The following is a 14,818-nucleotide window of genomic DNA, read 5'->3' as shown; positions in this document are numbered from 1 at the left end:
GCTATTAAAAAGTTTATATTATTATAAGTAACATAATATTTTTAAATTGTCAATTTACAAAGAGCTTGTCTAAGATAAAAAATATAATAAAAACTACATATACATATAAGAATCGCTGTAAATACAGATAATGTAATAATTTTACTTTTCCTCAATAGAGACGTGATTCATAAAAATGATAAAAATACACTGGCTAGGTATAAAGCACTTTTTAAAATTTATGCATTCACCGTGAAAAAAAGTCTAGTCGCGTAGCAACAGTTTAGTTTTTTTCAAACAAACAGTACTAGATTGCACTGATAAACACAGTTACGCAAATATTCTATAATAATAACAAAAATTATAGAAATAAACAAATCTTACTATTTTACCAGCACGACATACGAGTGATATAAGTTTCTGACTATCGATCTGATTTGGGTTCGAATCCCGATACGGACCTTAGTATTTCTAAATTTCAATCGTGTCTGGTAAATTAGTGATTATTATAATACAAATACTATACCGATCGATCATCACAGATTAGGTTTACCTAGATTTTCATAATCTCACAGATGAATATCGTGATGATTAATTAAAAAAAATCGAGCTAGGTCGTATATATATGATATTAAAAAAACTCATAGAGATTATTTTATACATATGTATTAAAAATAAAAAAATAAAAAGTCACACACCCAAATATTCGTAATCGGCCATTACGTCAAAAACTTTCATAAGCACTTCTATTTGGAATTCTCTTTTGTTAACACTTTCGACAAGAACTTTAACAGTTACTCCCGACTTGAGACACATAAGAGTTCATATATCGTGCAAAGTAAAGCTACGCTGACCATTGACGGAAGCTTAAAATATTGACAAGGCGGCCGCTTCTCTCTTCACGTCACTCTGGTGCGGTTACGACACCCGAAATCCAAAGTTAAACCCAATTTTTGAAGATGACTAGATTACGAGACGCAGACAAGACTACGAAAACAGCAGGTACATATTATAAATATGTACGCAAACTGTAAATTAACACAAAAATATTATTTTTAACAAAATAACTTGGCTCTACAAAAAAATAAACCTAAGTCAAAACCACGTAAATTCACAAATGCAAATTTATATTAGAAAAGTATATTTTTTTAAATAGAATTATTTAAAAAATAATATATTACATTATATATAAATTTATAAAACAAATATGTTTACAAAATAAGGTTATTATATAAAAAAAAAGCATTGCGCTTAATATGTTTTATGTACAAAATTGAAATGAAAAAGCTCTGCAATATTAGGTTTACTTTCCCTATGGATTTCAAATGAAATCTTAAAATTGCTCCCTCGCAGTAATTCAATTTGAATCTCTTCTACCGAAAAGTTAAACTGCTAATTTGACAGGTTTTAATATTATATTCTTTAAAAACTATATTAATATTATTTTTATTGCTATGCTAGAAACTTGACATATGATGTGTAAAATGTATTATACTGCTAACGCATACAAAAGGGGTAGTTTATAAATAAAATATTATGTACGTGCATAATCTATTTTAACCCTTCTTGGTTTAAACATGACTTAGCTCACGATGACGCTGCATTTTGCATCATTTTATACATCAACACGATTTTAAATGTGGTTAAAATATAGTAGTTCCAACATATAAGTAAGAATAAGTTTTTTGGAAAAGCTTACGTGTCTTTTATCGATTTAGGTATATTTGATGTGTGGCTATGCGCCAGCAACGTATTAGCAATGGGGGAAGAAAATATGGGGTAGGAAAAGCCAAGGGAGGCAAAGTGTCTTTTCTTCTCGTTCGCGATTCTTATTTCTTCTCGGTAAGCGCAGATCGCAGAGTCAATAGTTGCTCAAGTAAGTGAAGAAAGCTCTTTGATATGTCGGACCGGCGGGGGCAAAAGTAAATATTTACAGTAGTCCGTTTCGCGGATAACTTTTCCATAGTTACACAAGAGCGACTGTGTGCCCAAAATGAAAATTGGAAAATTGCGATTGGTTACTTATTTGGATTAACTATGAAATTTTGATCGGTTCTTGTGAACATCAATAATAAAGATATATTCTTAATCTTCTGATATTTAGCTATGTATTCTACACGAGAATTTTAAAAATGGACTAATAATAAAATAAACTAGCCTAAAAAAGATTACTTGCCTATTGATTTTAATTTAATTAATTAATCAGAGTACAAAAGGCAATTATATGTATGATAAGGTTATTTAATTAATATGTAGAATAAAAAATTATATATTAATACCTGAGTATACGCCTCGATTTTTGAAGAACTAGTATTCAATAGCCCGGTAACAACATAGTATTATTTTAATATATATATAATTAATAATAATAACATTATAACATATGCTTGCTAGGTGAGGAGTAACATTAGTAAAACTTTTTTCTCAGATGTAAAGCATGAAAAAATATTTTAAGATACACGTATCTATACAAATCATAAAACAACTTAATAATAGGAAATTTAATATATAATAACAATTAATAAAATAATATTTTCACAATAAATTGAACCCAAAAAAATAAAAACAATATTGAGCTAAATATTTATTCCTTTGTTTATTTATGTGCGATAGAAATGATATTTTTTGAATTTATTGAAAGCAAATTTGCCGTCTAATTGCACTCCGGTATTAATATTATTAAAAAATTCTAATCTTAAAACATCATTAAAAAATATGAAAAATCAACTAGATACCTGACGCGTGTGAAAATTTATTAAAATTTAGTTTAAAATTATTTTAAATTTTAGCTTTGATGTCATTAAAAAGCGGTAGATACAAAGATTGCTTTCGTATTATTCTGAAATGAGCACATTATGTTTAATCTTTAAGAGTGAACTTTACGAAAAAGAGACTCGCTCGGTCTTAAATGCTAGGAGAAGTTGTTAAATTAGCTAGAAACCCGGCATTAGCAAAAAAAGTAATTAGCAAGCCCAGAGGGGGATTGGGAAAGTTTTCTTCAAAAAATGAATGCACCTTCTGGAGAGATTCTCTCGAAGAAATATTATTAGAAGCACGATTCAATGATTCAACGATGCTGGTTGACCACAGGGTTTCGTAATTAATATGCATCTGCAAAATTAATAACTACCCCCGTCTCTCTAGAGGGGGTTGGTTAGGGGTTGCGGAAGCTCGAGCGCAATTCTTCATACTGAACTTTGGCCTCGTGCATGCTTAATTGCGCCAAATTGCAAGTTTTTACCGGGTATCCCTATAATGCTCTGGCAACTTTATATGAATTTACGTCGTAACCGGTAAAGGTTTTGCATTAATTCAATTAGAATGGAAGTAGTTTGTAGTAAAGTTGCAGAATTGAATTTGTTCGATTGTAAATTGTACTGAGAATCGTTTGAAATTAGTTTATCCTAAATAAATAATATATAAGCACAATTATATCTAAATTTGTAGTACATTAAAAATATATAAATCTAGGGTGTTTTTTTTTTAATTGCTAGAAAATTAATACTGAAGAAATAATTACACAGTTATAGTCTTAAAATTTTGATAAATAAATTTTGTATTGTTCGATATTAAGTAAACTGATTTAATTTTTTTTAATGGTTAGTTAATATTAATTTGCACATAGTCTTATATTATATATGTTAAAATAATTAAAACTAATTAGAAGAACGGCCAAGGCTTTGAAATAAATAAAAATAAGGATAAGAAACAAAATAACTAATAAACTAACTTCTGTATTATATAGATAATATTGTGAAAAAAATATTTAAAAATTTAAATTTAAACTAAAAAAATGTATTTTTTCCTATTTAAATCTAAAATCTTAAAAACTTTAATAATTATTTGCTTAGCTTTGCTCTAGGACCCTGAAAAAAATACAGTCACACACTTTATAATTTTTATGTTTGAAATAAACGACGCGTTAAAATTTATAGATTTTTAGTTTCTATGCACCATTAAATTTTTTACCTTTTTTGCGGTATGACGCTAAAAAAATTATGGCGCAATTTTTTTTGTTGAATACATACAAAATATTCTCTATAAAGAGCTTTTAATACATAAGACGACCTATCATGATTTTAAAAATCATCACGATAATTATCCGTGAGATTAGAAAAATTTAGGTAAACTTTATCTGTGACGATCGACCGAAATTATAAATATATAATTATCAATAATTTTGATCTACCAAACACGATTGAAATTTAAAATAAGCACCACGGTATATATGAGATTCGAGCTCGGGTATTTTATTTCAGAAACTTAAACGTCACTAAGTGTCGTGAGTGTCACAATTTAAATAAAGAAGGAACGTGTTTTTTTAAATATAACCAATCATTTTTTAACTACATAAAAGTATTCAGTATGTACCCTATTGTCAAGCAAGATGCTTTGAACTTCTAGCGATAAATTGTTAATAAGATAAGAATAAGATTTGTATACTTCGCAAGTTACATAGAATTGGTCAAGACGAGTCTTTTGATATTTTCAAGAATATTGATTCTCAGTCATATACCTCTCAAAATACATAGAAAATTGTATACTTCTCAAATTACATAAAATTGATCAAGAAGTTTTTTAATATCCTCCAGAATATTGATTCTCAATTATATATCAAATTTCAGATTGAGCTGACCACCAGTGGAGTTGACACCAAATCGACACATACCAGCAAAAACATCTGACGCTATAACGTGTAGCGCTAAACAGTATTAATATAATAATGGCATTTCAAAACTTTCAAAAACACATATAATTGCTAAAAGTGAATTTTATGATATACTCGAAAATATTACTTCTGTTCATTACTTGACTTTTAACTTTGAAATACACAAAAGTGCAGCCCTGTGCTGGCCATCAGTGAAGCTCACACCAAATCGACACAGACGATCCAGCAAGAGCATAAACTTTCAGTATAATACAATAGAAATTCGGACAAAACAAACTTTCTACAGTCGCTTATTTATTAATTTATTAATTTGTTCTTTTTTTACGGACTGGTTTTATATGAACATAATTTTGAAATACTATTGTGTTCTATATTTTAATTAGACAATACATAAACTTGTATGGAACTATGTTTAAATGTATATTTTAAAAATAATTGAGACTCACAGTAACGAGATATATCGTTATCCAATAACGACATTACATCCCACTATCAAATCCCAGAACCAACCGCATTTAAGCTTGATTAAGCATTGTTTTTTTACTGCTAAGACCCTATAACAAATCCCCGGAACGTGTGCAAAAACGTTTTCGAATCCTCCAGAATCTTTGTCATTTGTCTTGCTTTGGATTCGGCAATATCTCACTAGACGCCCGAATATGACGTTAAACAAATCCGATCAGATCAGAGGTGACAAACTATCCAATCGCGGGGGCGGATCCATCATCTCAGATTGCTAATTCATATAGGGGATTCAGCTCGTTATTGTTTCTGGCAGAGGCGCAATATTCTACGGGCGTTTCGGTGATATATACATTATTTTGCAGTAAAGCCTTATAAAGCCCCAATGACCCAGGTACGGGGCGCAGTTTGGGATTGTGTCTCGGTAAAAGGTTATTTACGGAGCAGACGTATGAATTTTCCTTACTCCGAGCGACGAAAGCTCTGTTTTATTATTGCAATTGCATCGAGCGAGGGTTTCACTACAATTGGATGCTATTTGTGAAATACAGAGATACTCTTGTAAAGGTTTTTTTAAATTTATGGATGTATATTATTCTTTTAAACAAGAAAAATATTAAAAGTTTATTATGTTTAATAAACCTTAATCACAGTGAAAGCAATCAATAATTATTTAATGCGTTCAATAAGTTTATTAATTTATTTTTATCACTCTCAATCAAATCAGACTAATTTAAAATTTTGAGTAACAATCGGTGTTTTTTTATACTCATAGCACTTCTCATACATATTTAACTGAAAAAATGTAATGTGTTTTTAATGAGTACACTCATTAGTAACCTTTAGTATCTAGTAGAATATAAGGGATTCACTTAAAATAAACAACAAGGCAATCAAAATCTAATACAATTGAATATTCTGAAGATACAATAATCATGCAATGAATAAATTAATAATGTAAATGCAATTGCTTTTTTATTTGTGTAATCTGTAACGATAAAGAAAATTAAGTCATCAACGTTACTGCTATTAGAGTTTTTGATACAAATATTTTGTTTAAAAGATATTGTTTTTGCTTTTGAAAAATACGAAAATTGTCAGATGATATTAAAAGAAAGTCGTTATTTTGCATAATTAAACAATTATGCATGCGATCTACAGAACAATACTTTAAAATAAATGATTTAGATATATTTTATTAGGAATATTGAATATATTTGTCATAAAATACAAAGGAGGTTAGCGATTGAGGAACAGGCGAGAGTAAAATCATGCTGTTGGCTTATCAAAGAAACAGAAAACGTACCTATGGATAACATATTAAATTATTTAGCAGAAGCTGAATTTTTTTTTTTTAATAAATATGGGTGATTTTTGTGCATTTCAAAAGATCAAATCGAAAATTATATGAACTAAATTAGTCCCAGAAGAATGTCTTCTCTGCAATTTTAAAAAAATATACATAAGATCTAAACGCTTAATGGCCTTGATGGTCAATACTTAAGATTAAGTACAAAAATAAACGACTGAGTCAAAGATAAAAAATATATGAAATATATTAAACGTTTTGCTCTGGCGGCCAATATGCCCAGAGCTTCCTCGGGACAATCAGGCTCCCAGAGGATCTGCCCTAACATGCACATCACCAGAGGGTCGGCACACATTCAGATACTGCGCCCCCTAATTTCAGCACAATAATGTTACATCAATTTAATAAATACCTTTAAATTTAAAAGCTGGAATTGCATTTTTACAAAGTTGGCAAAAGTTCTAAATGTAGTAATAAATATTAGTGGACAATAATAATTTGTGGCCAAAATTAGATAGATTTATTATTATCGTTATTTTCAAATAAGATGGCGGATCAAGCCGGCTAACAAACGAGGCGAGATATTTAAAAGATCTATTTTTAAAATGGGTTTTATGTCAATATAATTAACAATACGGTAGTTATTGTGTTCTTAAATTATGTTATATTCTACATTAAAGCAAAACCGTTTCATTTTCATTTTAATTTTTTTTAAATAAAATTAGCAAACAAACACAGGTTATATATGATATATACAATATATATTTTTAGAATAGGTTTTATGTCAATATAATGAACCCTTCGAGGAATATCGCCGTACATGTACGGTAGTCGATCTTTCACTGTTTTGATGTACATACATATACATATATAACTGAAGAATTCATAGATGAAAAACACTATAATTAAATAAAAAAATTGAAATTTTATTAAATGGTATAATAAATAAAGAATATTATATTTATAAAAAAAAAATTTAAATTTGCTTTCATATAAATAATTTCTATAGAAAATAACACAAATATATTAAAGAGTACAAACTTAATGAATACAACAAAAAAATATTTTATATTAATTTTAATAAAAATATTGAGAGCCTCTGAATTGATAAAAAAAATCACAAAAGTCGAATAATATATTAAATAGTTTAACAAAATTTAATAAAACAAAAAATGTTCAAATAAATTATTAAAACATACATTAGTATGTTTTAATAATTTAAAAAGTATTTAAAAAAAGCAGTGAAATAAATTAAAGCAATAAGACGTGGAAAGGCACTAATTTGTTTCTATAATTCACTATAAAATCAATAATTATGGAAAATCACAAACATATATAAATTCATTACTCAAAGGGTTAACACTGCGGCAAAAAAAATCATTAAAAAAAAACACATTTTTCAATTTTTTGCACGTTTTTACATCTTTCGATTTTTAAATAGGATTTTTTAACGGAGCTTCATATTTTAATTTTTTGATTAGTCGCTATTTTGAAACAAGATGGCGTATCAGCTGGCTAACAAGCAGTATTTAGAATAAGATTTAATGTCGATTTATTCAAAACTACGGCAGTTATCGTTTCCTCTATCCAATAAAAGTAAATTCATTTTCAATATATCTTATTTCCTTTGGTTTTAGAATTAAATTTAAAATTTTAACGGCCGCCATTTTTAAACAAAATAGCGGATCAGACTGGGAAACAAACTTAGCTAAGATATTTACACTGTATATTTTTAAATAAGCTACGGCAGCTATAGTACTAAAAACCTTACCCGAAAGGCAAAATTTTATTTTTTATATTTTGTAGAAATATTTTTTTAGTTTCTTTCATATTTTTTTTAATTTTAATTTTCATTTCGAAACGCTTTTTACCAGATTTTTACCAGAGTTTTGATTTTTCTTTTACAAGATGGCAGATTGGGTTAGCTAACGAACTTAGCTGAAATATATACAATTTATATGTTTACTATAAGTTTTATATCCATATAAATTACGACAGTTATAGTGTCCTTAAAAGCCCATACGAATTACAAAAAAATGTAAAAAACCACCATTTTGAAATAAGATGGAAAATCAGATTGCCTAAGGAACTTAGCTAGTTTTTTGTATTACTCATTATTTGTAAATTCTTACTCATTTTCCTTTCAAACAAAGTGAATGCTATTTAACAAGAGCTGTCACATTTTTTTCAATCCAATCTTTATATAACATGGATAGCTGTTATTTTGAAACAAGATGGCGGATCAGACTGGCTAGCACACTTAGCTGAGATATTTATAAAAAAAGTTTAATGTCAATATGAGTAATATCACATCTGTTTAAAAATCAATGTGAATAACAAGAAATGTAAAAAAAGTATATTTTTTTAAAAGAAAATATTTTATTTTTTACGGTATTTACACTGACATGTTTATAATCGAATTTGGATTTTTTTTAAATTATTTGAATGATTTTTTAAAACAAAATATTGGATCAAGCTGACTAACAAACATTGAGATGGATGAAAAAAGATTTACATTTTTTTCGTAACTATATTTTTTCATTTTTTGACTAGTGGCCATTTTGAGACAATAAGGCGTATCAGTTGAATAACAAACACAGGCATTTTTAATTTAGTTTTTTTTCAATATAATAAAAGCAACGATAGTTATTGTGTTTTAAAATTAATATATAAAGACGCGTCATGAGTTCCACTACAATAAGCATTTTTCTTAAAAAAATCAACCAAAGAGAAAAACATGAAACAATTAATTAAAATGCTCGAAATCAAGAACCGTTAGATTTAAAAATTTGTGGCAAATTATGCAAACTATTACATTAATAATTCATCAATAAATGCAAAATAAAATTAGCATATTTTGATAAAATGTTACATAAATCCTGAATTTTTCCCAATGTGAACATAATGCAAAAATGGCACGGACAATGAATCCGAAAAGGTCCGATAATGTCGGTAGGATTTGCATTAAATCAGAGCATTCGCAAGGCTTTTTCTATCTCGATTATCCTTCGGTAAATTTCAAACTATGAATTTATACGCGTCTTTTTATGCCTTTACGATCCTCTTAAACGGGGCAATAAAGTGAACCGACCGATACACTATCTTACCGCATAAATATTGAACATTTTGTTATACTGAATTTAGTATGTTACGACAAACAAATTTATACACAAAATATACATACATTCATGTTCGCCATTTCATTAAAAAAATGTATTTTTTACATATAAAACATTCTTCAAGGACAGTAATACAATTGCAAATTAATTTGCGAGGTTAAATTAGTTCAGGTGTAGTGTGGCATTCATGTTTTAATATATTCCTCTATTATACTGACTTGATATACGTCGTATTTTTAAGTATAGAAAAAAATTAGTAATATTTAAAATAAAAATAAAAATATAACAAACATGTGTCATAGAAAATCATTTTAGTAATTAATTAAATCTAAAAAAATATTGCTTTATTGCTTTTACATTTTTTTTAGTTAAGAAAAAGTACAATTTACCGACTATATACGATAGAGAATTTGTTAATACCGAATGTTTCTCATATTACCACAAATCAAGTGTAGTTGCGCTTTAAAAATTCATTACTGCTTTGAACCACGTATTATTGCCTCTCAGCGAAAGAAGCAAAGACAAACAATTCCCTGGCGCGCCATTATATAGTTTCCCATTGTTGTTCGAGTCCCATTGTATCGGGAAAAGGTTGTAAAATGCGCCGATGCACCGTTTGAGCTTTCGCTTCTGCAAGTTGCGCTACCGAATTTCCCACAAACTTTCGCATGGAAATTCTAATGGAGCAGTTTCTACAAAGTAATAAACCGCCACGGTCAATGTAGTCTGAAAACCTAACACATTGTCCAATGCAAATTTTCTTTATGCGGCGGTTGTAAAGTGATACCAATAAAATTTTCACCCACATTCAATTGCGCCCTAGCGCTTTTTTGATACTTAAACGGCCACTTGATTTATTCCAGAGCTTTAAAAATGGCTAGCACCTTCCGCGAAACGAGCGCTTATTTTCTTTATCTTCATCTATGTACGTGTTTATGCTTTGCTTTAACATTGTGGTGGATTTACTATTAATAAGCTAGTATAATTAATTTTGCGGCAGGGATTTATATACATCTTGGGAATACGATCTATTCCCTCAAATACAGGTATCCAAGAAACTCTTTTGAATATTGCATATATTAAATTTATTAAATAAAACCATAAATACATTTTGATTTAAAATTAGATATAGGATCACACTGTTATATGTAGATTTAGATAGTTTTAGTAAACCTATTACTGTTTATCGCTGATACGTGTTATGTATAACAATTCCTAGAAAACTGGTGCTTTTATCTCAGGAAAATTATATTTAAGTATATTTTAATGAGAAAATTTATTTAAACTCCTACGTGATTTATGTATATTTTTATAATCTTGCGTCAAAAATGTTTTGATTTGTGACGCAAAATGCGAAGCACCTCAACAATAAAGTCACGCTTCATATTTTATATGCCACATTGGTGTTTAGCATATTATAAAACGGAATCTCAGTACATATTCCGTATTATTAGAAGTATACAAAGAAAATTCCTAAGATGTTTGTATCTGGAAGAATCTGAATATTTTTCGTTTGAAAATTCAGGTAAGTTTATCTTAAAGAGGCTTCATGTATTTACAAAAAGGTTCATTGCCTTGTACATAAAAGTATAATATATGTACAGTAAAAATGATATTAAATCAACAAAAAAAACTGTACCATATAATACTTAATCAAATATTGTAATGTTTACACATATCATTTAAATTTATGAGATAAAAAAAAAACATATTTTATAAATATTGTTTATATTCAAAAACACTAGGACTTGTATGTATGATAGTTATTGAATCAAACAACTGATCTATGTAATGGTCTAAGAAAGCAAAAAATATTTTCCGAATAATGTTGTTTCACAGAACGAGATAAGCTTTTAAAAAAAAATTAGAAGACATGTGACGTATTAAAATATTTTTTTCTCAATAGCCTAGCTCCAAGGATATCAAAGGTTCTTAACCACACCTCATGACAATATATTTAAAGTCGTTCTCTCTTGGCTTATGGGGTCTCTATTAAATGGCTAAAAGCATTATATTTGTTCCTCATGAGGACTACGATGGTGCGTCGCCGAGGGTCTGCGCCCCCAGATAATGTGCCTTGTAATGAGTGACGGAAATGATTAGTTTTTTTATGTGTTTAAGCTATACTTTTTTTCTAATATAATTATGTTCTACTGTAATATAACGTTTGATAAAAAAAAAAGTATTCTAACCAAAATTCGTAGAGAAACATTTCACAAAAATATGCTTCTATTTCATCAAATAAGATCAAATTTGACTTCAACGCACTTGTCTTATTCACTGGGTTATCGTAGACATGTTTATGTAATGAAACATTTTTACGGGGTAACATAAAGCGGGATCGTACTGTGTCTTTTATTACTTGGCGAGTACATTTTCATGAGAGAAACCGACAATTGCAGTCAAACAAGCCAAATTATGAGATTAATCAAGTGTACGAGTTTAACTTCTTTAGATATTATTTAAATAAATCATATATAACTCTGTATTTTACGATCAGATTTAATCGAAAATGTATTATAATTAAGTACGGATAAATTAAAACATCATCTGAACAAATTATGTTTTCCACGAACTGTAAGATGTCATTGATAAGACGAATCTAATATGCAGTAATCCATATATGGGATATAAATAACGTCGTTGTTTTAATTTACTCTGTAATTTATTAATACATGTACAGAAACGTATGTTACGGATATACGTCATATAGAATTATACTAACAATACTTGCTAATTAAGCTGATCAAACATTAACATTTATTGACTCACATTTCTCTCATTTATGTTAGTATTTTCAGACACATTATATTGAACACTCGTTTAATATGAAGTTAACTGTGATAGTTCTGTGCTACGTGTTTGCAAAGGTAACTTTTAAACACTATTTAAAAATATAAAAAAATATAAAATAAGCCTATGTTATCCAGGTACAATCCATAGACGGTGATAGAATCAGAACAAAAGTGTTCAATAAAATATCAGCTCTTAAAAGATTCGACCACTTTGCAGAAACTGTTGCAGGCTATTTTTCAAACCTCACTAATAAAATTCCACATGATGGAATCGAACAAATCGGCACTGTCAAAGATTCATTTTCTAGAGTAAATTTAACGACGTTGGACAAAGACAGACCGGACGTTAACAAGACTGTTTCAGACATCGGTTCTGCAATTTCAAACGCCATAGAGAACTCAATTAGTACCGTTAACGTTGCCGTGAACGATCTGATATCTACTGCCATAGCCAGAGCCAACGGACTTCCTTGGTTTAAAAGAATCCTTTATATAGAATGCATAGCTAAAAATATGAATCTGGTTAAAGACGTATTTGATTCGTTGGGCGAGTTGGTCGGTGAGGTTATTTCGACTTATAACGGAACGGTTAAAGATTTAACCGACTGTATAGCTAGCAGAGAGAATACAAATATATTCGGCTGTGTTTTAAAAGTAAGATTTTTTATTTAATTAAATATTTTTTTTTTATGTAAATTTACGTTTTTTAACGTTATAGCATTTCAATTTTATGGAGAGCGACGTGGCGAAGAAGGGAGAAGAAATCAATTCAAAAACTTTGACGTGTATCCAAAAAGTTCAATCCTTGATGGAAGATATTAAAAATTGTTAAATATAATTTAAAAAAAATAAAATTGCTACTAGTTGATATTTTTAACATATTTTTTACAATGTAATTTTATTTTAAAATATTACTATATTTATTCGTTTAATAAACAACACTTTTTTCCATGAAAAGATTTTTTTTAATAATTTTTATAAACTACTAAAAATTATATTTTCCAATGACAGTTTGTATATTATTATTCTTGTTATAAAAAGAAAATAATACATAGCTATCTTTACTTAAAGTACAAATATTTTATAATAATGTCATTTAAATAGTGCCAGATTGTTTTTAGTACGGTTTTGTTTTGGTAGCAATATCAAAATCTAAAAAAAATAAGTCACAACTTCTAAAATATCTGAACCGATTTTTTTTGCAAAATTTTTACTAATATTTAAGGATGTAAATTAAAATCATAGTAATTTAAATATAAAGAAGTGGAAAATTATTTATTATTAATTTTAATATATTAGTAGATATATAATCACACATTTTTCTTAACACTTTACCTACCGCTCACGCTAATTGGCGTCCTGAGTGTGCCGAAAGTTAAACACCGCAGACGCCAATTGGCGTCCTGTGCATGTTTTCGTTTCCATGTCAAATTAAAAATATATGTTTAGTGTTTTATTTGCTTTTTTTTAAGAGATGACTAAATAAATGTATGAATTTTCATTTTATTTTAATATTTTTTTTTTTAATTATATTTAGACAAATGCGAAGGTTTTATAAATATATTTTATATTTCTTTCATCAGGCAGTTTCACTACCAGACAAACTTATGTATCTTTTGATGTGGTCCGAATATTTTAACAAATTTTTCTAGACATGTTATAAATGTAACAATGCATCAATTCAAGCCATTATTAAGTGGTTCTCAACATGTGGTTCGCCGGAAATAGTAATTAATTATTACATTATATTAGATTTTAAAATTGATTGATGATTTTAAAATTATAAAAGCAAGTAATCTAGGAATTTAAATAAAAATAATTTAAATTGAGTTAACCAGCAGTTCTCAAACTTTTTCAAATTTCTAAAAACTTTTATCCAGCACACTTTTTTTTCGGACGGTGTAAAAAAAGAAAAAAATATGATATTTTATACACAAACATATTTAAAAATAATTTATTGGGTAAATGGGTTTATTTAGAAATAAAGTCAAATTACATAAAATTAAAAAATACGATGTACATATATAAAAAGTACAAGACACTAAAAATTTATCATATCATTAACCATTAGATAGTATTGGATTACTGAGAATCTCAAGATTGTCAGATTAGTAAGATTCTGCGCAATTTTTGTTTGCGCAGTAATCCACCCATAACAGTGTAGTCTTATATTACTAAAGTAAACATAAGCAGATTAGAGTAGTTGAGAAAATCGTAAACAATTTTTTGCCATTAAAATTAAACCTAACTTCTACAAATTTTTTTAACAAATTGTGCATATTTACAAATATCTGGCACGGACCCATCCTTTCTTATGCACCTCTTGCTAAATATTTAAAAATATTCGTACAAATTCAATTTTTTACAAAAAAGGCGTTGAAAATTCTAGATTTTCTTGAGAAATTTTCAAGAAAAAACAATATTCACAACCAGGCTGGAGATAATGGCATGCGTTACATGCATTACGCATGCTCTTATTTCTCAC

At 28.2% G+C, this 14,818-nt stretch overlaps 2 protein-coding genes across 4 annotated transcripts in view; one reads left to right on the top strand and one right to left on the bottom strand.

The window, feature by feature from the left end:
* The window catches only part of LOC148227885 (acetylcholine receptor subunit alpha-like), a 299,478-nt gene that overhangs the window by 159,984 nt on the left and 124,676 nt on the right, over positions 1-14,818 (bottom strand). The gene's annotated exons all lie outside the window — the stretch shown is intronic.
* On the top strand, positions 12,317-13,282 carry LOC148227886 (uncharacterized). Its single transcript, XM_088200531.1, has 3 exons — positions 12,317-12,408; positions 12,469-12,987; positions 13,052-13,282. Exons 1-3 carry the CDS (start codon positions 12,367-12,369, stop codon positions 13,163-13,165), a joined length of 675 nt encoding a protein of 224 aa, XP_088056657.1. The 5' UTR covers positions 12,317-12,366; the 3' UTR covers positions 13,166-13,282.

Source organism: Plectrocnemia conspersa, unplaced genomic scaffold (genome assembly GCF_051122295.1).
Source record: "Plectrocnemia conspersa isolate PC_06_02 unplaced genomic scaffold, ASM5112229v1 ptg000012l, whole genome shotgun sequence".
NCBI classification, from domain to species: Eukaryota; Metazoa; Arthropoda; class Insecta; order Trichoptera; family Polycentropodidae; genus Plectrocnemia; species Plectrocnemia conspersa.
The sequence above is the reverse complement of the archived record's forward strand: the minus strand, read 5'-3'. Positions and strand labels throughout refer to the sequence as shown.